This window comes from Microcaecilia unicolor, chromosome 5 (genome assembly GCF_901765095.1).
Source record: "Microcaecilia unicolor chromosome 5, aMicUni1.1, whole genome shotgun sequence".
NCBI classification, from domain to species: Eukaryota; Metazoa; Chordata; class Amphibia; order Gymnophiona; family Siphonopidae; genus Microcaecilia; species Microcaecilia unicolor.
The window spans coordinates 253,794,234-253,820,773 of NC_044035.1; the positions used below are offsets into that span (position 1 = coordinate 253,794,234).

A 26,540-nucleotide genomic window follows, 5' to 3' on the forward strand; every position below is an offset into this window, starting at 1 on the left:
ATGACCACCGGAGGGAATCAGGGATCACCTCCCCTGACTCCCCCAGTCACTAACCCCCTCCCACCAAAAAAAAACCCACTTTAAAAACTTTTTTCCCCAGCCTCTATGCCAGCCTCAAATGCCATACCCACCTCCATGACAGCAGAATGTGTTCTATCCTCTGACAGCCTTTCCCTGGTTCTGATGTGACTCTCGTGTGTGTGTGACACCTTTTTCTGTTATGCGCACTGCAGAGTCACATCAGCAATGCATTGTGGTGGGTGTAGGGTATTGGGCTCTGTGATTCCACTAGCTTGTGTTAAATGCTCACGATGTTGGTAGTTGGAAGGCTCTACTCCCATGGTGCTTTTCCCCCTGCTTACTGGGTCAGAGTGTGCCCTGTTTTGTTTCCGGTAGTCTATGAGGTAGTGGCCATTTTTGTAAGACAGTTTTAGATCCCTTTCATGTGTTACCTACATTACTGAAAGAGGGCATTGTACACCATTCTGCCAGCTCTGACCTACTGCTAATCTCAGTACCAGGGAGACTCGTTGCCAGTAGGGCACAACCTGTCATCTGCACTTAAGTGTGAGTAAACGTGGTTATTCAAATAAAGGACTTTTTCAGAGAGATTAGTCTTCAGGTGTCAACTGGTGTGCCAAAGTTATACAGCAGCAACAAGCCCTGTCCCTGGAGCACTTTTAGTGGGTACTGCAGTGCACTTCAGGCAGGCAGGCAGACCCAGGCCCATCCCCCCCTCCCTGTAACACTTGTGGTGGTAAATGCGAGGCCTCTAAAACCCACATGTAGTTGCCCCCTTCACCCCTAAGAGCTATGGTACTGTTGTACAGTTGTCCCTCCCACGACCAAATGGCTTGGATTAGGACGTTTCTGAGCTGGACGTTTTTAGTTTCCACTATCGCTAAAAAAAACCTCGCCCATCTCAGAAAGGACCAAATCCATGGGATTTGGTCCTTACAAACTGTATTTTCGAAATGAAAGATGGACACCCATCTTTTTCAAAAATACAGTTTGGACCACCCCTTCACATAGACGTTCCCGGAGATGGGCGTCCTTAGAGATGGGCGGCCCGTTTTGATTATACCCCTCAAAGTAACTTTTTGCTATCAAAACCATGTTAAGTTATCCACGCTACACATAGCTGCCAGGCAGCCTTAGATTTAAACTGAGTGTGAAATGTTCTGGCCCTAAGGCTTGACACTTGTCTGTGAATTATATTCCCAAATTCATCTACAGTTTACAGTTTATTTACAATTTAATATACTTCTATTAGGTAGTAACCAACATAGTGGTTTATAAAAGTTTACAGAACTAAAATAAAAGTTTTAAAAAAGGAGAAAAGATAAGGAAAAGGGAAGAGATTACAATTTATTCATTCCAGAAAGATATAGAAGCTTAGTTGTTCTGAACCAGGCCTTAGCTTGGTGTAGTCTACCATCCAGTATTTCCTTATTATTAGGATCTAAATTAAGCCATTTGAAATAAAAATAGGTCTTCAGTTTAGTTTAGTTTTAAATGAAGAATAACAGTATTCTAATTGTAAATTATTAGGTAGGTGATTCGATAAAGTTGGTCCAAAAACACTAAAAACAGAATCCTGGATGAATTGTAAATGAACATATGTAAATGAAGGAACTACTAGAAGATTCTGATGAGCTGATCATACGTTTCTCGTGGATGTATAAGGTATAAGAGAGAAGTTGGAATACCTGAGTGTAAAATAATAGACTAAAATAAGTATTTTAAATGTAATTCTACATAATTTGGGAAGCTAGTGTTATTCTAGGAATAGAGGAATCAAATGGTCCCACTTTTTTTGCTCTAAAACCATGTTCAGTTTTGGAAGCCATATCTTGCTAAAGATGTAAGAAGACTTGAAGTGGTCCAGAGGAAGGCGACAAAAATGGTATGGGGCTTGTGCCAAAAGATGTATGAGACTAAAGACCTGAATATGTAAACCCTAGAGGAGAAGAGGGATAAGATATAGATGTTTAGATACTTGAAAGGTATTAATATAGGAACAAATATTTTCCAGAGAGGGGAAAATGGTAAAACTAGAAGACGTGAGCTGATGTTGCGGGGTGGTAGACTTAGGAGTAATGCCAGAAAATTCTTTTTCACAGAGAGGGTGGCTGATGCCTGGAATGCTCTTCCGAGGCAGGTGGTAGAGACAAAAACGGTGATAGAATTCAAAAAGGCATGAGATGAACACAGAGGACCTCTAATTAGAAAATGAATGGTATAAAAAACAAAACTTAAATGTTTGCATGTCAAGTGGTGTTTAGATGGCAACTCTGGCTGTAAAACCTAAGACCGGTGCTGGGCTGACTTATATGGTCTATGTCTCACATATAGCAATTCGTTTTAGGATGGGCTGGAGAAGGCTTTGATGGAGATTCCAGTAATTTGGAATGTGAGGACAGTGGTGGGCAGACTTTTATGGTCTGTGTCCCGCAAATGACAAGATGAATTCGGATAGGATGGAGTGGGCTTTGACGTCAACTCCAGTAGTTGGAACATAAGGACAGAGTCAGGTAGACTTCTATGGTCTATGTCCCAGAAACACCAAAGGAAGACCATGATCAAGTATATAATCTCACGTTCATTGTTGATTTAATCTTGAATTGATAATGAATGAGACTGTTGGGCAGACTGGATGTACTGTTCAGGTCTTTACCTGCCATCACTTACTATGTTTTATAAATCTTATGTAGTGTTTTGCAAAACTTGTAGTCTTTGGAGTTCTTTAGAATGAACTCTTGCCAAAGTGAGTTACAATAATCCATGTTAGCTATTATCATGGAGAGAACCATTATTCTTAATGCTTCAGGTGAAAATAATGATCTCACTTAATGGATCATATCCATTTTATAGAAACATCTACCAACATGGGTTTCATAAAGTTCACAGAAAGAGGATGAGTTCCACTACAGTTTTCTAGGATTTGCAGTGGCCATAGTCTAGACAATATTCTGAAAAAAATTTGAACTAACTTGCTTTTCAGTTTGTGATGCTAGCAGCAAAGTGAAACTAAATCTATTCCCACAGCAGAAAAACAGCTCAGGACAGGATGCTTGGAAGCAACTTTGAATTCTGAAGCAGTTTGTTCATGGGTATGTCTGATGCTATGTGGCTATATGATTATGAAGGAGTATCTATGCATGTGGTTGCATGTATGGGTATATAACTGCATTTATGGGACCGAGCATGTGTATATAGATAATCATGCATGTGTATATGACCATCTAAGTATGTAAACCTTAACATGTGTATGGTGTATGTGTGACTCCATAGACTAGATTCTGTAATTTGGGCAACAAAAAAAAAGCGCTAAATACTATTGTATAAATGGCACTTCAAGTTGGGTGCCATTTTTAGAATAGGACTTAGTGCCAGGACACACACCCAATTTTGGGCATGAGGATTTATACCAATTGAAACCTGGTGCAAATCCTCGCACCTAAATTAGGCACAAATTTACCATATTCTTTAACACCACGTGCAGATTCTAGGAATGCCCATGATCCGTCCATGCCTCTCCCATGGCCACACTGCCGTTTTGGATTCACATGGACAATTTATGTGTCAATCTTTATAGAATCCTGATTTGGAAAATATGCCCATAAATTCTAATTTGTTACCAATTAGCGCCAATAATTGATTGTTAATGCCAAATTGTTGGCACTAATTGGCTCGTCCAATTAAATTGTGCATGTGCCCAAATAAGCATGCACAATTTTCAGCAGGGCCGCCGAGAGGGAGGGGCAGGGGGGCAAAATTCCCCGGGGCCCAGGCCTCCAAGGGGGGCCCAGTGCCGAGGTCTCTCTCTGTCTCCTGCTCCTGACAGGACCCAGGTGATCATGTCCCAACAGGAGCAGGACAGAGAAAACTCCAGCACCAGGCCCCCTTTGGAGGCTGGGGAGGACCTGGAGGGTCAGACACTGCAGGTCTTCCTCCAGTGCTGCTCTTCATTCTGCCCATTGCTTGCCAAATGGCTCTTTTTCCCCTCAGGCTGCACATGCTCGGTTTTGAAACTGAGCATGCGCTGAGAGGAAAAGCAACCACAGGGGCAGGCAATTGGCAGAGTGAAGAGCAATGCCAGAGGAAGACCTCTTCTGCTGGTGGGCCCTTGGGATCCCCGACAGCTAAGGTATTTGTAAGTTGTGGTGGCGGCAGCAGCAGCAGCAGCAGCAATCCTGGGGGGGGGGGGGGGGGGTCATGTGTGTATGTATTCCACTAGTATATATGTGATTCTTGGCATTGCTAGCTAGTTTCTTTAGTATGTTGTTCTGTTCTGCTTTGTGTAGTGCCAGAAGAAATTAGAAAACAGTGAAACTGACTCATAAGTGTAGATCATCTGCTTAATTTGAAAGATCACATTGGCAGTTGGGGAAAGAGGCCAATTCAGCACTGGCATCCAGAGAATTTGGGAGAAGGGCACCTTTGTCCCCTCTCTCCCCCCCCCCCCCCAACAGACCTATAGAGTATCTAGTAAGTAGAGAAATGCTTCTCGACCCTTTCCTAGAGGCACACCTTGCCACTCAGATGTTCAAGATTACTACAATGAATATGCATGAGATTCATTTGCACATAATGGTTATTCACTCTATGCAGATCTACCTCATGCATATATATTGTGGTGATTCTGAAAATCCATCTGGCTTAGGTGTGCTTCCAGGAGAGGGTTGAGAAGCACTGATGTAGAGGACACTGAAGATAGCTTGGTTGTAGGGCGGTGCACTGGCTCGGTTTTTTTCAGGAGTAGCTGATCTGGTACTGGTTTTCTTCCACTACATGAATGGAGAGGTAGTTCAGTGGTTCTCTCCCAACACTGTCCTGGAAGCATACCTAAGTGGTTTGGTTTTAAGATCATAATGAATGTACATGAGACAGGTTTGTATACATAGGTTTCCTATGTATGCAAATTTCTCTCATAGATATTCACTGTGGCAATTGTATGTTACAATAAAAATTATTTTATCCCAGTATTACAGAAAAATGAATTACTATTTATATCAGTCCAAATTTCAGTATAAGGAAAATAAAATCTCTCTCTGTGTTTTTCCTTCGGAAGCTGTCAGACTACTGAAGCTTAATTTTGTCCAATCACGTAATGCCTTATATTTTCTGTCTTACTTATCTGGTATTCTTTAACTGACCTCTAAAGTCACATTCACATAATTCTGTTTCTTTAGTATTTTTCTCAAATATTCATCATTTGCCCTTTGTAACCTCTTTACCTGTCACTCATTCTGATCCTTCACTGAAAATGGCTCTGAAGTAAACGAACAGATACTTGCTAAAGTTTATGGCCCAATACTAGGGCTAAGCAAGCCTGTCTATGGTCTGTGAGAAAACCAAGACACAAGCTAGCTAATTGCCCTACTAGATCAAAAATGAAAGAATGTTATATATCAGGGGCGTAGCCATGGGTGGGCCTGGATGGGCCCAGGCCCACCCACTTTTTCTCCAGGCCCACCCATCCACATTCTCGCTGGCTGCCTCTCTCCAGGCTCCGCTTCGCTGCATCGCTCTGCATTCTTCTTCTCGCCTGTCACGCTGCACGGAGCGCTGCCATTCACACAGGCAGCTGCGCTCCCCCCTACCGCGTCTATCCGGTCCTAACAGGAAGTGCATCAGAGGACCGGATGGACGTGGCAAAGGGGAGCGCAGCTGCCTGTGTGAATGGCAGCGCTCCGTGCAGCGTGACAGGTGAGAAGAATGCAGGGAGCGACGATCATGCAGCGAAGCGGAGCCTGGGGAGAAGTGCGCATAGCTACATTTTGGCCTCAGCCAAGGTACAGGGCAGGCAGCAGAGCAGAGGGAGAAATCAGTTGTATATAGTGGGAGGAGAGGGAGAAATGCTGCCTGGAGGGAGAAGGAGAAATGTTGCATGGAGGGGGAGGGAGAACACAGGGAGAAATGTTGGACAAACAGGTGAAGGGGAGGGAGAGATGGTGCATGAGGGTGGAGGGGAGGAAGGGAGAGAGAGACAAAGGGGTAGAGAGGGGCAAGAAAGGGAGACATCTTGTATATGGGGGTGGAGGGGAGGGAGAGATGGTGCACGGAGAAGAGAGGGAGAAATGTTGGGCATGACAGTGGATGGGAGGAAGGGAGAGATGCTGTTTGGGAGGAGGAGAAAGAGATATTGGACCTGGGGCACAAGGGAGGGGGAGACAGAGATGGTGGACAGTGGGAGAAAGGCAGAAATGTTGGACATGGTGGAGGAAGGAAGAGAATGCTGCATGGGAGGGAGGGGGAAGACAGATATTGGATCTGGGGTACAAGGGAGCGGGAAAGATGCGGACAATGGGAGAGAGGGAGAGATGTAGGACATAGGGTTGGATGAGAGGCAGGGGAGATTCATGGGAGAGAGGGAGATATTGGATCCAGGTGCAAATGAGAATGATGGAGAGATGCCAGACAATGGGAGTGAGGGAAGAGAGAGGGAGAAATGCTGGACCATGGGGGACAGGGGAGGAGAGAAGAGAAAGGACAGGGAGATGTTGGGCTTTGAGAGCAGGGAGGGAAGAAAGAGGGAGTAGATACTGAGCTAGAAGGGTGGATGGAGGAAGATGCTGGGAATGGTGGAACCATGTGGAAGAGGGTGGCAAGGAAATGGATGAGAGGATAGTGATTACAGAGGATAGAAATATAGTAATGGGGAGTAGATTAAAGATGAAAGGGAAATGGCTGGAGAAGGAGTGAGTTGGGTAATGGGAGAGGTAGTGGGTGAGAGAAGAAGATGACGATCTGATAGGAAGCTGTAAATTAAAAAGAAGGAGAAAGAGAGTAAAATTTGAGTTGACAGAGAGGCAGAAAATAAAAAAAAAAAAGGAAGCAGCTAAAAAGGAATGATCAGTATGTCGGAGGTAGATGTAGTGAGGGAATAGACAGTAGAGAGGAGAAAAGACAAATGGACAGCAGTCACTTGAAGGAGAATTAGTAGACGACAGACAGGAAATTAGAAGCAACATAATGGAAAAATAAAATGTCCAGATATCAAAGGTAGAAAAAAGCATTTTATTTTGAATGTTTAAATGGAATATGTTAGCTTTGTGAAAAGTGCATAGCAAATGTCTTTGCATTGTGTTCAGTAGAAAGGAAATGCACTTTTGGTTTTTATTTCTCCAGGGTTGTAGTACATGTTAAGTTTAACTTCTTGGGGTTCTCAGTTCAATTTTTGTGTAAATATTTTTATTTCTAACTTGTGATCCCTTGTTCTGTTTTTGGTGAGGGTCTGTCAGTGTGATAGTAATGGCAGGTACAGAAATCGGAAGAGAGGGGATTGGAGAGAGTGCCCTCCTTTATTTTCTGACCTGGGCCAGAGCATGTCTAACACTGGCCCTTACCCTTGCTTTATAGCTGGTGGGGCTCCCCAAGCATCCCAGCTGAGGACCTCCTCCAAAGGCAGTCAGAACTCCCTTCTACCAAACTCTGCAGTTGGCGACAGCATCTTTGAGTTACTGACAACTAAGGATGCAAGGGGTGCCAGCTTCGGTCGCTTAGGGATGTTGCTGCTGCCTGCCAAGCTTGGTAAAAGGAAGTTCTGGCCACTTTCAGAGAAAGTCTTCAGCTGACAGAGTTTGAGGATCCTCATCAGCTAAAGTATTTATATTTTGAGGTGAAGGTAGGGCGAGGCAGAGAAACTTTTGTGCCACCCACTTTAGGCTCAGGCCCACCCAAAATTGGTTTTTTGGCTACGCCACTGTTATATATACAAAGCTGACTGATTTGAAAAACCAAACAGCTTTATACACAATCATGAAAATGTCACTGGGTAAATATGTCCAGGAGAGGACTGGGAAACACTGTTGTTCCTGGGGCACTCCTAACCAGTCAGGCTTTCAGGATTTCCACAATCAATATGCATGAGATAGATTTGCATGCAGTGCCTCCACTGTATGCAAATCTATTTAATACATATTCATTATGGATATCCTGAAAACCCAACGGGCGGGTGTAGGGTTGGGTAGTAACAAACTAGTTACTTCGTTACAATACATAAATACCAATTTTTTCCATACCTTTTGCATGTAACTCGTTACACTGAAGCTGTATTTTTGTACTTAGTAACAAAGTAATAATTCTCCCCCTCTACAGACACCAACTCATCAAACTGGGGCTCTCCAAGTGATGTCAGATGTGGGGAAGGAGTATGTGTATGTGGGCTATATTGGGGGGATAAGAGAGTGGAGGAGGGAAGGAGAGAGAGTGAGAGAGAGAGAGAGAGAGAAGAGAGAGAGAGAGAGAGAGAGAGAGCGAGCGCTCCCTGTCTCTTCATAATAGTGAGAATCTTAAGAGAACTTTTTTGGTATGCCAGTAATGATAGCAGTAAGGTCAAACTCCTGCTCGTGCAGGCTGGTGTCATGAAACCTGGCACTGGAGAGCACACTTCAAATTCATATAAGAAGGACTAAAATAATTTTGTGTCCAGCTTGTTAAGAATACCTTTTGCTTTGTAATAAAAAGTAGCTTTTTTTTTTTTTTTTTTTTTTTTTTAATTCTTTATTTATATTTTCAATATATCATTTACAAGTATAACCTTGCGAACATAAAACAGGTAAATAATAATAAATGCTATTAATGTTCTCATCCTGCATTATTTAACCCAAAAAAATAAAATTAACAAGAAAACATTTGTCTTATACAGGAAAAAGAACATTGAAGTTAAATTAGTCAATTAGGAAATTCAATTAACCTTTCTTAGACCTCAATACATGGGGGGAGTGATAGAATTAAAGAAGTTATCATAACAAATGACTTTAAACAAAGGTAAAAGCTGCCAATTCTCCAAGTACTTTTACATATTCCCACTTATTACTTAAGTTGTTTCATTTCTAAAAACGATTTCAGTTGTTCCGGGGAAAAGAAATTATATTTAGTTTGACCTAATTTGACTACACATTTAGCTGGATATGCCAAAAAGAAAGATCCCCCAATGTCCATCGTCTTTTGTTTCAAAGCAAGAAATGCCTTTCTTTTCTGTTGTGTTTGTTTTGTCACATCTGGGTACATCCAGACCTTAGACCCACAAAATTGAGCTTTGGAATTCCGAAAATATAATCTTAAGATATTGTTGTAGTCTTGCTCAAAAACCAAAGAAATTATTAATGTAGCTCTGTCCAATACTATTTCCATAGATTGTTCCAAAATTTCAGAGATATTTTGTAAATCAGGCATATTCTGTTGAACACCTTGTAATTCCCCCTTTGGTTTAGGAATGAAATAAATCTTATTTATTGGAGGAATAGATTCTGGGGGGATTTTTAATATCTCAGTCAAATATCTACGTAATGTGTCAATCGGGGTAACCCCTGTTAACTTGGGAAAATTCAAAAGACGAAGATTGAGCCTTCTATTATAATTCTCTAATTGTTCAATTTTCCTCCTCATTTCCATATTATCTTTAAGAGCTACATCTTTAAAGTCCTTAAGCATATCCACTTCTTTCCTCAAAATTGTCACTTGCTTTGTTAAATCTTCTTTTACGGAATCAACAGTTACTTTTAGACCCTCCAATTTGGCATTTAAATTTATAACATCACCTGAGGTTTTCTGCAGTGTAGTGTTCATCCGATCCAACATCACCCAAAGTGTTTCTAGTGTCACCTCCGGGCTTCTTTCTGAGGGAAACCACGTTCCATCAGCTTTCAGTGCCGTTTGTTGCGGTCTTGGGTCCTCGCTGGTTGCCCCCTCCGATACACTTCCTGGTTCGGTGGGGTTTCCCTCCAGGGCCGCAATCAACGCTGGACACGGAGGGATCGTCGATGTGGATGGTGGCGAAAGGGAGGCTTCCTCTCCCAGCGGGGAACTCGCTTCTTCGAGCTCCCCCGCTATGGGATCTACTTCCCTCCTAGACTTGGAGAAACCGGGAAAGTATCGCTCCAGAGACGCTTGGGCAGGGGAAGACGTTAAGGTAGGCTGAGGAACATTCCTTAACGTTCCCTTCCTTTTAGAATGAGGCATTATTACACTGAGGTAAAAATATTTTCCCAAAAACGCTCTGAGCTCTCTACCACCCTTTCGGTCTGGCAGCCATCTTGACACGCCCCCCTAAAAAGTAGCTTTAAGAGGCTATACTTTGTTACTTTTACTTGAGTATTTTTTGGGGGGGGGGGATAAGACTTTCTATTTTTACTTCTTTTGAAGCTAGTATTTTTTTTTTACTTTTTACTTAAGTACTTTTAAAAAATAACAGCCCCATCCCTGGCTGGGTGTGCCCTGAGAACTGGGTGGCACCGATGGAAGAAGAGGAAGGCCACCTCCCTCCTCCAACTGAAGGTGGGGAAGGGCCACTAGACCACCAGGTGGGGGGATTGATCCGTGGCCCACTGTGCCACCAGGGACAGACATTTGGGGGGATGCTGGTGGGGGGGGGTTAAGGGGGATCTCCAGCCCCCCTGAACCTGTGTTGGGGGACCGGAAGTCCACTGGACCTCCAGCCCCCTGTTGCTGGGGGAGGGGGGTGTCAGGTCGGTGTTCCTGCGGGGGGGGGGGGGGGAGCTGCTGCATTTGGGGGAATGGAGGCCTACTAGCATGCAAATACATGCTGGACAGGGCTCCCCATTCCTCCCCAATGGTCTGTAAACCCTAACGCCAGGTCCGAGCTGGCGAAGGGTTTGCCGCGGCCGGCAAGCCAATCTTTGGCGCTCTGGTCGCTGATCATTGTGGATGAATAGGTTTAGCATACTACTTGCACTAAGAGCCCTGTTTTGCATGCATTTGCATTCTAGTTGCATTCAGAGCCCATGAGCACATTGTTTCATATGCGCGGGGGCTCTGATCATGGGGCGGTATCAAACTCAGGTGCTTGTATGGTGCAAACAGCCTCTAGCGCCTGCATTTGCTTCTGATAATCAGCCCATAAGAGACTTCCCTGTTAAATTGTTTTCTGAGCATGAGGAAGGTCTCATTGAAAGCCTCTTGATAAGACACTAAGAGCGCAATTCTGGTTGGATATACGATAAAGTACATAGCAAATCCAAATTCAAATGTCAGTAGTAAAAAAGCCTCTTTGTTTATCAGTCATTGGTTGACTGCAGACCCAGCAGTCCTAAGTCATTACACAGACATTCATTTGATCTTCCTCAATAACCTTCTCTTTAAGCACTAACCTGCCTGCTGATGACAACACATGCTCCAAATCGCTATAAAATCTCGCACCTGTCTGGAGCCATCTGGATCCATTCTGTCTCTTCATTACATCGAGGCAACTAGTGCCAGTCCCTGGCTGCAGAGGGATTTGCAGCTACAAAATGAATTATGTAGCTTCAACTGAGCTTACACAGATTTGTCACTACTAATTTAAAGAACGAAGAGATATTATAATAATATAGTATTAAAAAAATAATGAATTCGAGCGCTAAATGTGGTGTACATAGAAAAAACAGCTGGCAATTGGAAATGAATGATGTAAAGGTGTTGAGTTAATGCTGCTGAGCCACCTCACTTTGTGATGGAAAGGTGGTGAGGATAGGGAACATTGCATTTCTGTGGAAAAAGTTGAGATTTGAGGTGAAATATCTATAGTCATATACAGGGCAATTCTCTAAAAGTCACCTGATAGGAACCTATTGTATAAAGAGTTGAAGGTGTCTCCTTTCCTTTCCAGAATACTAGCCAAACTGGGTATATACAGTACAGTCTTGATTATCTGACGTAAATGGGACCGAGCCATTGTTGGATAATATGGAAAACAATGGTAACCCCTTTAAAAAAGAAAGATGGAAAGCAGAAGAATAGAGGATAACACACTGACTTCCACATAGAAACATAGAAACATGATGACAGATAAAGGCCATATGGCCCATCCAGTCTGCCCATCCTCTGTAACCCCTAAATCTTCCTTTCTAAGCGATCCCACATGTTTATTCCATGCCTTTTTAAATTCTGACACAGTCCTCGACTCTACAACCTCCACCGGGAAGCCATTCCATGCCTCCACCACCCTTTCCGTGAAATAATACTTTCTTAGATTACTCCTAAGCCTATTCTCTCTTAACTTCATCATATGTCCCCTCGTTCCAGAGCTCTCCTTCAGTTGAAAAAGGCTCACTTCCTGTACATAAATGCCGTTGAGATATTTAAATGTCTCTGTCATGTCTCCTCCTTCACTTGGGGAGTTTCAAAACATAGGTCTTTATTGAGGCACCAACAATAACCCGACATGGGGCTATATTTTGGTGGGTATGTCCGCTTGCTTCAGGGGTCAATTGCAATACTTAAGAGACTGCAAAACTTTGTGTAGTGCCCAAATCTGAGACAGCTCTGTAGAGCTGAATTAGACAAGAATTAGCGCAGAGATATCGCTGGATTGCAACAGTGCCAGATCACCACGCCTGTGAGATCAAAAAGAGATCTGTATGATGACCATTTCGCTCGAAGCCCAGGGTTATGCCGGATGCACCTTCCCCCACATGGTGCCCCTCTCTTCCCACCTTCTCTTTCCACACGCCCAAGATGGTCTATGAGGTGCGGGGCTTCCTTAGGGTGGAGCTGTAGCTGCTTTTTGAACTGTTACCCTCAATGGCAAGGGACTGCTGCTGGTCTTTGGCACTCCTCGCTTGTGTTAGGCAACTTGTTCTAGCCTTACATAGTGCACAGAACTGGCAGCAGCTCTTGCCTCACGGCTTTCCCTTGGACTTACGTAGAGGCGTCTTCCTGTTTTTCTCCTGTCAATTATGAACCCCTTAAAAATGCGTGGAAAACATACTTTATGCATAAAGAACAGGCATATGGTATCTGTATTTGAAATACAGTATTGTTTATTAACACTTACCAGCACTGTGTGAAGCCAGAAAACAGGAAGAGAACCTAAACACTTCTTAACGACAATGCAATGACATTACTTGGGGGGGGGGGGGGGGGGGGTCTGTTGGTGGTCAGATTAGTGAAGGTCAGATAATCGAAACTGTACTGTACATGCTTAAGCATGAGCACTTATGTCAGCCATAAAGCTGGTACTAGTGTTAGAACCTTAAATGCTGCAGATACCTGTATAATATAGAATTTTCTATAAGTTACACGCATAAGTTTGAGCCCCTCCCATGTTCTACCCAAGCTCTTTCCATGTGTACCCACCTCTTACAATTATGTACTCTGTAAGTTACCAACACGAGAGGCATTTGTGATCCACAGAGTGTAGCTGTGAAGAACATTGGATTGAAACACTTTTATTTTGAAATTACCCAATGTGGCCACGTTTCACCTACGGCAGGCTGCTTCAGGTGCAGAGACTAATGGGGAATTTGAAACTGCAATTCCCCTTAGTGAAGGCAAGGAATGCTGGCACCAGGAGTGCTGTGGTTGGTTCCTTCATTCCTTGCCTTCACTAAGGGGAAGTGCGGTTTCAAATTCCCCATTAGTTGCTGTCCCTGAAGCAGTTTGCCATAGAAGCGTGGCTACGTTGGGCAATTTTAATAAAAGTCTGTTGCATTTTAAGATCCATTGTTGTTCTTCACAGTTACATGGGTATTCACAGAATAGAACATAGGCAGAATTTTGGCAGTTACACATACATGTGCAAATGCCATTATTCTATACATGCAATTGATGTGTAAATGTTAGCGCCTATGACATGTTATAGAGTTGCCCTCCATACTGTGAAACCTGTGAGGTGGTAGAAAAAAAAGGAGTAAAGAGTTAAACCATTGCTTAATTAACCCTCAGATCATTCTTCTGGTGTCGAAGGGGGCTCCACTTATTCTGTATTGTCCTTTCTTTTACTGTAGAAGTCACAGACCATTTGTCTTTCTGTGTCAAATTTGGCATTTTCTTAAAAAGGCATGGTGTGGACTGAGGTCAATGATTTACTCTGCATGTTTGATTTGACTGAAGTATTCATGGCCTCTATAGTGCTACTGTGACATTTGTTAACAGGAGGCTTCCTCATCTTTGCAAATCAGCAGCCTCTCTAAAGCCCATCAAAGAGGACCTGACTTTTCTCAGTAAAGACTGAACATAAGAACATAAGACTAGCCATACTGGGTCAGACCAATGGTCCATCTAGCCCAGTATCCTGCTTCCAACAGTGGCCAAGTCAGGTCACAAGTACCCGACAGAATCCCAAATAGTAGCAAGATTCATGCTACTGATCCCAGGCACAAACAGTGGCTTTCCCCATGTCTATCTCAATAGCAGACTTTTCCTCCGGGAAATTGTCCAAAACGTTTTAAAACCTAGATACACTAACCGCTGATACCACATCCTCTGGCAACGAGTTACAGACCTTAACTATTTGTTGAGTGAAAGAAATATTTCCTCTTGTTCATTTTAAAAGTAGTACTGTGTAACTTCCTTGAGTGTCCCCTAGTCTTTGTACTTTTTCAAAGAATAAAAAAATTGATTTACGTTTACCTGTTCTATACCACTCAGTATTTTGTAGACTTCTATCATATCCCCCCTTTCATAACCCCTAAAGAGAGCTCACTTTCTATGTGCATCTTCTGGGTTGGCTTATTAGCATGGAGAATCATAGATTGCATTGTGAAGGCAATTTTTTAAGGAGGCACTTAGTTTAAGAGGGCAAATAAGCATCTACTTAGGAGGGGCATTTTCGATATTATGTCTATATCTGACTTAGAACATTTTGCTCTAAACGTACCAAAATTTGAATAGGAAATATGGCCATTTTTAAAACTGGAAAACATCTGTCTTTAAAAAAAAAGTGGCAACATGCTAGATGTTTTTGTGATCTATGTGTTTATCTTTTAGGTTCATTTTCGAAAAACAAACAAAACTGTCCAAGTCAAAAATACACAAAATCAAGCCATTGGAATGTAGGAGGAGCCAGCATTTTTAGTAGACTGGCCACCCAGACATTCCAGGAGAGCAGTGGGGCACCCTAGGGAGCACTGCAGTGGACCTCATATAAAGCTCCCAGGTATACATCTCACTGTTACCTCCTTATATTGTGTGCTGAGCCCTCCAAAACCCACCAAAAACCCACTGCCCCCAACTGCACACTACTACAATAGCCCTTATGGCTGACAGAGTCTCTTATACGTGTGTACAGTAGGTTTTTGGTGAGTGTGGGACGGCTCATTTCACCACAAGTGTAACAGTACAGTGGGATATGGGCCTATTTTGCAGATGCAATTCGTCTGCAGTGTGTCCAAATCACAAGTGGGCATGTGGGGGTGGGGGTTGTTGGGGCATTCCTAACACTTGGACATTTTGCAGCCGTAATGGAAAAAAAACAAAAATGTCCAGGGCTACATTTTCAACTTTATGGTCTAGACCTGTTTCAATGATGACTGTCATAAAAGGTGCCCTAAATGACCACATGACCACTGGAGGGATTAAAGCATGACCCCCCTTACTTCCCTAGTGGTCACTGACCTCCTCCCACCCCCAAAGATTTGAAAGAAACAATACATACCAGCCTCCATGACAGCTTCAGATGTTATGGCCAGTCCTATTAGAGCAGCAAGCAAGTCCCTGGAGTAGCCTATTGGTTGGTGCAGTGCTCTCTAGAGATTGGGACCTTTTATATGAAGTCCACTGTAGCTTCCTCTAGGATGCATTACTGCTCTGCTGGGATGTCTGTGGTGCCAGTCTACTAAGAATGCTGGCTCCCCAGATGTCCCTTTGAATGTTATTTTTTTTTTCAAAAACGGTCACAAATGAAAAATGCACTGTGTACAAAACATCTAAAAACATCTAGGAAATAGCCATTTTCAAAACCAAAAGATAGACATTTTTCAAGTTCGAAAGTGGCCAAATGTCCATAGTTGGATTTAGATGTCATATCAAAAATGCCCCTTCACATCTCTTTACTGATGTAGTAGTGTATGCTTGGCAAGGTCAATAGCGGAAGTAATAACCAGAAATGTTACAGAATTCAAGCAGGTTTGAAATAGATACAGACAGTAGTGCTAAGGGCAAGAGAGGAGGATGACGGAAGATCATGTGCTATCCACAGTGAAACATGCCTGGGGCATCTGGTCTTACTGGGTAGATCGAGAGGTCATCTACTGACAGTATCTTACTATTGGGCTTATTTTCAAAAGAGAAGGATGTCCATCTTTCAACAAAAATCGGAAGATGGACATCCTTCTCCAAGGGACGTCCAAATCAGTATAATTGAAACCCAATTTAGGACGTCTCCAACTGCACTCCGTCGCAAGGATGGCCAAAGTTCAAGGGGGCGTGTTGGAGGCATAGCGAAGGTGGGACTTGGGCATGCCTAACACGGACGTCCTTGACCTATAATCGAAAAAAACAAGGACGTCCCTGACAAACACTTGGACGTTTTCACCTGGACTTGTTTTTCTTATGACTAAGGCACAAAAAGTTGCCCGAAATGATTAGATGACCACAAGAGAGAATCGAGGATGACCTCTCGTTAACCCCCCCCCCAGTGGTCCCAGTGGAGTGGAGGAGTGGCCTAGTGGTTAGGGTGGTGGACTTTGGTCCTGGGGAACTGAGGAACTGAGTTTGATTCCCGGCACAGGCAGCTCCTTGTGACTCTGGGCAAGTCACTTAACCCTCCATTGCCCGCCGCATGAGTGGGAAAGCACGGGGTACAAATGTAACAAAAATAAAATAAATACCCACTAAAAGTGCTCCAGGGACCTGCATACACACAGGCCTCCAGGACTTGTTGCTGCTATATAACCTTGGCACACCAGTTGACACCTGAAGAATAATCTCTCCGAAAACGTCCTTTATTGGAATAAGCACGCTTACTCACAGTTAACTGCAGATCAGAGGTTGTGCCCCACTGGCAATGAGTCTCCCTGGTACTGAGATTAGCAGTAGGTCCGAGCTGGCAGAATGCTGTACAATGCCCTCTTTCAGCAACATTCAAGGTAAGAACTAAGTGCTGTAACATGGCTAACACGTGAAAGGAATCTAAAACTGGCTTACAAAAATGGCCACTAACTCATGGACTACCGGAAACAAAACAGAGCACACTCTGACCCAGTAAGCAGGGGGAAAAGCACCATGGGAGTAGAGCCTTCCAACTACCAACTACCAACATCGTGAGCATTTAACACAAGCTAGTGGAATCATGGAGCCCAATACCCTACACAATGCATTGCTGATGTGACTCTGCAGTGCGCATAACAGAAAAGGTGTCACACACACCCGAGAGTCACATCAGAACCAGTGAAAGGCTGTCAGAGGATAGAACACATTCTGCTGTCATGGAGGTGGGTATGGCATTTGAGGCTGGCATAGAGGCTAGAAAAAAGTGTTTAAAGTGGGGTTTCTTTGGTGGGAGGGGGTTAGTGACCACTGGGGGAGTCTGGGGAGGTCATCCCCGATTCCCTCCAGTGGTCATCTGGTCAGTTGGGGCACTTTTTTGGGACGTGTTCATGAAAAAAAAGGGTCCAAAAAAGTGACCCCAAATCGTGGTAAAAACGCCTTTTTATTTTCAATTATCAGCTAAAGACGCCCATCTCTCCTCGGCCGATAACCACGCCCTAGTTCCGCCTTCACCATGCCTCCGACATGCCCCCGTCAACTTTACCCGTTTTGGCTTTCGATTATACCGATTTGGGCACCCACGGGAGAAAGACGCCCATCTCCCGATTTGGGTCGCAATATAGGCGTTTTTCTCTTTCGATTATAAGCAGGAAAGTGTCTAGGATGTAACATTTTAAAAAAGTGTAACAGAATCAGACAAACTATTTCCTTTCCATGAATTGAGAAAACAGCAACGCCTTTAAACTCTTATTAAATGTATCATAAGATAATAAAAACCATAATTTTATAGGCAAACATTTTGAAAACTTAGTAGCCTGATACATGAACAAGCATGTTTCTTCCCAAAGATGTCTTTAGGGTTCGGAAAATCAAACAGAAGAAAATTTTGAGTACTATATAATTTTCTTCCTAACGCATAAAGTACAATAGAAATTAAATATTGTGGAGCTAATTCATGAGCAATTTTCCGTAACATACATCCTAATTTAAAGGATATCTGGGCCTCATTTGGAAGCCAATGCAATTTGCCATAATAAATTGTAATTCTGTCTGATTTTCTAAGAGAATAAATCAAGCAAACTGCTACATTCTGAATTGTTTGCAATTTTTTTCAATAAGTATTTTGGCAAACCCAAATAAATGATGTTATAGTAGTCCAGTCTACTAAGGATTAGTGACTGAAATACAAGTCTGAACTGATACACTGATAAAATTTACGAATAGCCCTTAATTTTTTCATAATGTAAAAAGGAATCTTGACAATAGAATTTATCTAGGACTCCAAGGTTAGATTACTTAATATCCAGAATCTTTATAGATTGGTCGAGAGTGAAACTTTCTCCATCAATGATCAAATTATATTTAAATTCCTGAGTTACTTTAGTTTCAATTAACAGAAACTTAGTTTTATCTTTATTTCGTTTCAAGTAATGGGAAGTCAACCTTTTGGAAATAAGAGAAAGGCAGCGAGATATTGCAACATGGACATCTTGTAAATTAGCAATAATGGGAAATACAATAGTAATAATGTCCACGTATATATAACTTTTATATCCTTCTTTCTCTAAAACTCTTCCTAACGATGACATCAGAACGTTAAACATAATCGGTGACAGGGGTGAACCCTGGGGTACACCCGACGGTAAGGACCAACTGGCAAATAAGTTACCCAGAAATCTAACACAATATGTTCTAGCAGTCAAAAAGCCCTCAAACCTTGTCAAGACATTGCCCGTTATTCCAAACCTACTCAAGATTCCCAAAAGGACTACATGGTCCGCCAAATCAAAAGCACAAGACAGATCCAATTGCATAATAAAGGCTCCTAGTTTCTTACCTTGAAGCATTATTATGTAATCTAATAGTGAAATTTACAACATTTCTGTTAAGCTTGTCATATGTTCTTATGATATAAGATAGGGGAAAATAATCCCCAGATAATTTGAAGGCAAGTTCATGGTGCCAGATCCCTGCCTCGGTTTGGATTCAGTTGGACGTATAAAGGAAAAGGCGGAAACTGCCAGGTCAAAAAATGAGCAACTAGTTAGAATGGACATTAAACACAGTGATAAGGATAACAATATCTTTTCTTTTTTTCTGTTCCACAGCCTCTGCAGCCTTCCAGAGGAGCCACCCCAGGGGCCTGTCAAAGGTTCGAGCTCCACTGGCTCCAACACAGACTCCAGAACTGTAGGAAACAAAACAGTTACAGATGGATTTTGCATACATTATACTTACACACCTGCACTGGACACGCGTGAATTTTTCACACACTCAGCACATGAGTGGAAAAACGCTGATGAAGCACACAGACTATTGTATGGGTGTCCACCTACAGGATATACTTCTAAATGATTCGTCAACTCCAGATACCTCCTGCATTATATTCCACTTGTTTCTCTGACACTATATTTAAAAAAACAAAAACAAAAAATGTATATATATATATATAAGAACAATTCATAATCTTGACACAATGTCTATCATGAGGAGCACACAGCATGCTGGGATCTCTATAGATAGTTTAGATAGTTTCTGTTATAGGATGGCACAAGTTCAGCACAACTGTTTTTATTATTAGGAGACTCATCTGCTCAAGAAAGGGACTCATTTGTTCCAAGTGGAAATCACCAGGACATGAAATGGTGTTTCATTAGGGTTTCCACCAGATTCCATATCATAAGGAACCAGTGGCGTAGCCATGGGTGGGCCTGGACGAGCCTGGACCCACCCAGTTTGGGCTCAGGCCCACCCAAAATTCTAGCACCTTTGTTATAGCTGGTGGGGATCCCTAAGATCTGCCAGCTTGAAGAGATCCTCCAGTGGCCAATACAATGTGTTCTCCTACTCGGCACTGTCCATGCATTGCCAGTGCGCTGACCCCCCAACTCATATTATGTTTTCGCTCATAAGTAAAAATTGAGTGTGTGGGAGGGGAGAGGCTGGCGCTGCAGCAGCATGTGGACAGTGCTGCCTTTGCAACAAGTAGGCAAATGACCTGTTCTGGCCTCTGGAGGACCTCTTCCAGCTGGTGGGGCTTGGGGATCCCCACCAGCTCAGCTATTTATTTGTTGTGAGTTGCTGGTGCAGGAGCAGGGGCAGGGACAGAAAATGTGAGGGGGGGGGGAGGGGAATTGTGTGCTCACCCACTTTGGGCTGAAGCCCACCCAAAATATCATACCTAGCTATGCCTCTGTAATGAACAGGTTAATCCAGTCCTGGTTTTACCCTACTGTAAGCATGGATTTATAGTTGAAATTATCTTCGAGAACTCAATTAGAACTACAAGTCAATGCATGCAAAAGAGTAAAACCAGGCCTGGATTAGCCTGTTCCTTATGACATGATGTTGATGGGATTATGGACAGTATAGGTGGCAGTAATAGAACAGTAATTTTGTGCCTTTTTATTTACTGTACTGGTGGGGAAACTGCCTAGTCCAATATTCATTCCTTAGGGAATCTGAAGCTTAGCCTTGGGTTTCCCTATAATCATATGTGGGGAAAAATGTGACCTAATGAATTCTAAATGTTTCTTAGAACTAAGACTCAACAAACAAATTATAGCTGACACCTTGTATTGAACAAACTTAATACATCTATGACTAGATTTTCAGACTTTTGCTTCCTTCATCATGTCAGTGAAAGAACAGCACAGCTATATTGGATTTAAATATGACAGATTTACCTAGGCTTAGGTTGTCTGCATATGCCAATTTCAGATCAGTAAAGGGGCAAGGAGTTTGGCAGAAGTGACTGGGAAGGCTTACAGTTTAAAGAGTTTACATCTCATAATGGATGAAAAAAAATAAAAACACTCTATTAGTTCCTTTTATATTTGTTTTAAAGTGCTTGAGTACATAGGTACCAACATTTCAAAATGATTGGAGGTTCCAAACATAATACAAATTACCCTTCCCTGAACACAGTGAGGGAGCTTGCTCAATATTGGGGGTGCTCTGCTCCTGTTGGCACCCACAGAACTGGTTCCTTTGCTCAAATATCTTCATTTCAAATGTTCAGCACAAACCAATTGAAATTAATGTAATCAAATATAGGCAACAAACATAAAATGACTTTGTAACAAAAGTGGGTTTTTATGTGCACTGAGGCCTTTTGTTTCCCCAATGGGGCTTCCTTTTCCTTGTAATCTTAAAATTGACAGATATGTGGCCTCGCCCTAAGGCTAGTTTATAAGTGTTCTGCCCCTGCAAAAGTGGAACTGTGGAACTCAGAGTGAGGTGTTGACAGCATATTTTCCAGTGTTCTCTGACAGTTGTAAAATCGCAACATTCTGCACTGAGATTGGTCAGGAAACCCGTGTCCTGGACTTTCATTGGTTGTCAGTACCAACTCTAGAAGGGAATATCCCCCAGTTGGCATGAAGTCAATCCTGACTGAGAAGCACAGTGGACCAGACCTGCATCAGGATCCTGTCCTGAAGAGTAACATTTGGACAGAACTCCTGGCATTGGCTAGTTAAAAGTAAATTTTAAGTAGACTGCACGTTTATCTTACAATCCCCTTGTATTCTTTCTAATCCAATGGAAGCTGGAAAAAATTGTACAAAAAGAATTGAGAATTCCTGACCATCTATCTGTCTGGGAGCAAAATAGCTCTCTGAAAATTTAATGGCCTGAGAGAAAATACAGTACAAAAACACAAGTGTGAAAATAGGCCAAATTGGATTGGAGTTCCAGAGAAATATGAGCCTGCCAAAAAAGAGTGGCCCAATATATTTTGATGTAAGAAGAAATTCCAGCTTCTATAGCACAGAAACATTAACAGAATGGGATTAAATTTATCATGTGAAAAAAAAAAATCCAGTAAAAAAACACATTGAATCTGAAAATGGGCCAAATTGGATCAGGTTTCCAGAGAAATAAGCCCCCCCCCACCTCCAAAAAAATGGTCCAATGCATTTCTATGGTAAAAGAAGTTCCAGCTTCTGTTGCATAGAAACTTGGGGTCCTGTTTACTAAGCCACTCACACACCCATAGCACATCTTAGTAAACAGGGCCCTTGGAGTGAAATGTAGCAGAGAACAGGGCAAGTCAGTTTAAAAAGTGGAGTTGTCTACTTTTTTAACTCTCCCCAAATTACCCCATTGCAACTTCCCCACCCCCCCAAAACTGCCCCACAGCACATAAACTAACCACCTGTAACTGCTCCAGCACCCCGCATACTGCTCCCATGCCCAAGAACTAACCCCCTGCAATGGCACCCCACACCAAAAGACTATTTCCTGCAACTGCCACACCACCCCAAACTACTCCTACCCCCTAAACCTAAACCCTTCAAATGGTTCCACTCCATAAAACTACCCCCCAACTGCCCTACCATTCTGTAAACTGCCCCACCATAAAATGTCCTCCAAAACTACCTTGCCACCCTATTAACTGCCCCAAATTAACACCAGCTGCTCCATCATCCCACAAACTATCCCACACCCCAAACTACCTCATGCAACTATCCCACCATCCCATAAATTGCCTCACCCCCAAAACGAGTCCCCTACAACTACTCCTACATGCTCCAAACTGCCCCACCCCCTAGATATGCTCTTCATGCTTTCCTCATTTGTTTCTCTTCCCTAATTTTTGGTCTCTAGTTTTGACTTTTACAATTCACTGTAATATTTTTCTTAAAATAAAACTGTTTAATTTGTTAACCCTGTGTCTTTGACTGGTCAGTGAGCGTAGCATTTTAAAACATTTGGCCTATAGATACATTTCTGTGTGTTCTGGGTTTTGTATGGATTTTACTGCTCTAGAAGCTACCGGGGAATGGCTTTCAGGGAGAGAAGTACTGGTCAAGAGGCAAGAAGGAATCCATTTGGTGGGAGGTTAGTTGCCAGTACAAGAGTACATACAGATGTGCAAGCAAGGCCTGAGTGGTAATTGGCAGGACCCTCAATGAGTTTATTCCTAAGCAGGCATTAATAGTGACGAGCTGTCATTTGTAGCAACATAGGAAATGTCAATCACATGTCATTGCATGTTGTTAGCAAATGAAAATGAGCAGAATAGACATGGTATTTTGTGTTGTTTTTTGTTTGATAAAAATAGTGTGCAGTCTTTTGCAAAGAGTGTGTTCTGTTTACAAGGATGACACATTCTTCCTAAAGAGGCCACACTATTTGCTAGATAGGAGTAGATTCAGAAAATAGCACATAAAAAATTGACGCCAAAAAAGAAACCAACCCTGCTTAAATGTTATTCTACAGTCTGTGCCCAAAGTCCAGCATAGTTTATAGAATAATGCTTAAGAGTTATGGTCGTATGTAAATATAGGCATGACCATTTGCACCAACGAAAATATGGTGCAGATGCCCGCACCTAAATTTATGTGCAGAGCACTGTTATTCTGTATTCAATGTGTAACTTAAAACCATGCCCCTCTTGCGCCCCGAAGCACCCATGACTGTCCCCTTTCTGTGCCCCCTTTTTCAGGTCATGTGTAAAGTTTAGGCATGGATCCCACACCTAACTTTACATGTGTAACACCCAATTAAATCTAGTTAGTGCCAATAATTGAGTGTTAAAAAGTCAATTATTGGCACTAATTGGCTTGTTATTCAATTAAATTGAATGTGCAAATCAGCAGTGCACTTCAATTTGCATGCATAATTTTTGGTAACATTTACAGAATCAGAGGTATAATGTGCACATGTGTGATCCATTGCATATTATTTATTTGGATTGAGCTCACACCTTTTTCAGTAGTAGCTCAAGGTGACTTACATTCAGGTACAATAGGTATTTCCTTGTCTCAGAGAGGCTCATAATATAATGACACCTTTTACTAAGGCACGCTAGAGAGTTTAGCATGTGCTAAAAATTAGCATGCACTAAACACTAAGACATCCATAGGAATATAATGGGCATCTTATTGTTTACCGCATGCTAATTTTTAGCACGTGCTAAATCTGCAAGCGCGTCTTAGGAAAAGGGGCCCTACATTTGTACCTGAGGCAAGAGTGCAAGGTAGATGACATGAAATGAATGTTTTCTGGCTGCCCATCCTTAGATATCAGGGGTAATGTTGAGACATTACATGGCAGTCCTTCTTTTCTGGTGGAAGCAGTGGGATGATCCAGCGCAGTGAGTGGGCTAAGTGATGGTCACCACCCATTGATTTGTTCAGAGTGACTCTTTTTGGAAAGCTCCAGACATAGAGAACTGGAACATCAGCAGCTCCTCTTTCCCTCACCAATAATTGAAGTTTTTGTTGGTAGTTTATTTATTTGTTTGTAAAATGTTTTATTAATTTTTAAAAATAAAATTATTCAAAATGGTTTACAAAACAAATAAAACAATAAAGACAGGAGCCTAGCTGTGTGCAGATAGCCAATAACTTGTGTATTGATAGCAAATGACAGTGAGTTGATAGCGAACACCATGTGTAAGTGGAGGTTGACAGGGTGCTGATGGTACACAAAAGTGACTATCCTGCTTATAATCGAAAGAGAAAAATGCCTATATTGCGACCCAAATCGAGAGATGGGCGTCTTTCTCCCATGGGCGCCCAAATCGGTAAAATCGAAAGCCGATTTTGGCCGTTTTCAACTGCAATCCGTCGCGGAAATGGGTAAAGTTGATTGGGGGGGGGGGTGTCGGAGGTGTGGTGAAGGCGGAACTGGGGCGTGGTTATCGGCCGAGGAGAGATGGGCGTCTTTAGCTGATAATCGAAAAATATGCGTTTTTACCGCAATTTTGGGTCACTTTTTGTGGACCCTTTTTTTTCACAAACAAGTCCCAAAAAAGTGCCCCAGCTGACCAGATGACCACTGGAGGGAATCGGGGATGACCTCCCCGGACTCCCCCAGTGGTCACTAACCCCCTCCCACCAAAAAAAACCCACTTTAAAAACTTTTTTTCCAGCCTCTATGCCAGCCTCAAATGCTGTACCCACCTCCATGACAGCAGAATGTGTTCTATCCTGTGACAGCCTTTCCTTGGTTCTGATGTGGCTCTCGGGTGAGTGTGACACCTTTTCTGTTATGTGCACTGCAGAGTCACATCAGCAATGCATTGTGGTGGGTGTAGGGTATTGGGCTCCGTGATTCCACTAGCTTGTGGCAAATGCTTACGGTGTTGGTAGTTGGTAGGCTCTACTCCCATGGTGCTTTTCCCTCTGCTTACTGGGTCAGAGTGTGCCCTGTTTTGTTTCCGGTAGTCCATGAGGTAGTGGCCATTTGTGTAAGACACTTTTAGATCCCTTTCATGTGTTAGCCACGTTACAGCACTTAGTTCTTACCTTGAATGTTGCTCAAAGAGGGCATTGTACACCATTCTGCCAGTTCGGACCTACTGCTAATCTCAGTACCAGCGAGACTCATTGCCAGTGGGGCACAACCTCTGATCTGCAGTTAACTGTGAGTAAAGGTGCTTATTCAAATAAAGGACGTTTTCAGCGAGATTAGCCTTCAGGTGTGAACGGCTGTGCCAAGGTTATACACCAGCAACAAGTCCTGTCCCTGGAGCACTTTTAGTGGGTACTGCAGTGCACTTCAGGCAGGCAGACCTAGGCCCATCCCCCCCACCCGTAACACTTGTGGTGGTAAATGGGAGGCCTCTAAAACCCACTGTACCCACATGTAGTTGCCCCCTTCACCCCTAAGAGCTATGCTAGTGTTGTACATTTGTCCCTCCCACGACCAAATGGCTTGGATTGGGACGTTTCTGAGCTGGGCATTTTTAGTTTCCATTATCACAAAAAAAAAACAAAAAAACGCCCATCTCAGAAGGGACCAAATCCATGGCATTTGGTCTGTCCAAACCGTATTTTCGAAACGAAAGATGGATGCCCATCTTTTTTGATAATATGGTCTGTTCTGCCTCTTCACATACCTGTTTTCGGACATAGACGCCCATGGAGATGGGCATTCGCATTCGATTATGCCCCTCTATATCAGCTTTATAGCAAAACTCTGGCCACAGCCTGCTGAATACACACTGTGGGTAGACGTTCCTGGGGCAGAGCTGCATTGAACATGAGTATTTTATAAAATTCAAGGGCCTTTTTACTAAAGGGTTGGCATGCGGCAATTTTCTTGCCATGTGCCAATCCGGAACTACTGCTGGGCTACCGCAGGAGCCCGGTGGTAGTTCCCACCCCCAGCGTGTGCCATTTCCTGCACTACAAAAATATTTTTGATTTTTTTGTAATGCCGGTGCTTACCCTGTGGTAATTGAGCAGCGCCATGTGCTGCCTAGTTACCTCTGGGTTAGCGTGGGAGCCCTTACTGCCACCTCAGTGGGTGCTGATAAGTGCTTCCTCCCGAAATGGCCATGTGGCAAGTGCAAACTTACCACACAGCCATTTCATTTTTAATTAAAAAAGACAGCCTTTAACCTGCTGTGCTAAAAGGGGGCCTCAATGCACATCAAAAACATGAACTGATGCTAGTGCAGGCTCCCTTTTACCGCAGCTTAGTAAAAGAACCCCCAATGACTTCACAGTTGGTCACAGCAATTATGCAACTTCAGCACCCAAGTCTTTGAACAGCGTCCTTCCTGCAAACCACATATTAAAACGAAACACACACACTCACACTTATATATATATATATATATACACACACACACAAACACATCATTTGGG

The 26,540-nt window shown here is 42.9% G+C and overlaps 1 protein-coding gene across 2 annotated transcripts in view; it reads left to right on the plus strand.

Moving 5' to 3' along the window:
• Nucleotides 1-20,030, plus strand: part of POPDC2 (popeye domain containing 2) — a 43,456-nt gene extending 23,426 nt beyond the window's left edge. The window contains exon 4 of one of the 2 annotated variants that reach the window (XM_030204000.1): nt 19,044-20,030. In XM_030204000.1, coding sequence (XP_030059860.1) covers nt 19,044-19,129 — 86 coding nt within the window. In that variant the 3' untranslated portion in view covers nt 19,130-20,030. The remainder of the gene's footprint in view (nt 1-19,043) is intronic. The other variant, XM_030203999.1, reaches the window with a different exon arrangement.
• Nucleotides 20,031-26,540: the final 6,510 nt, after the last annotated feature.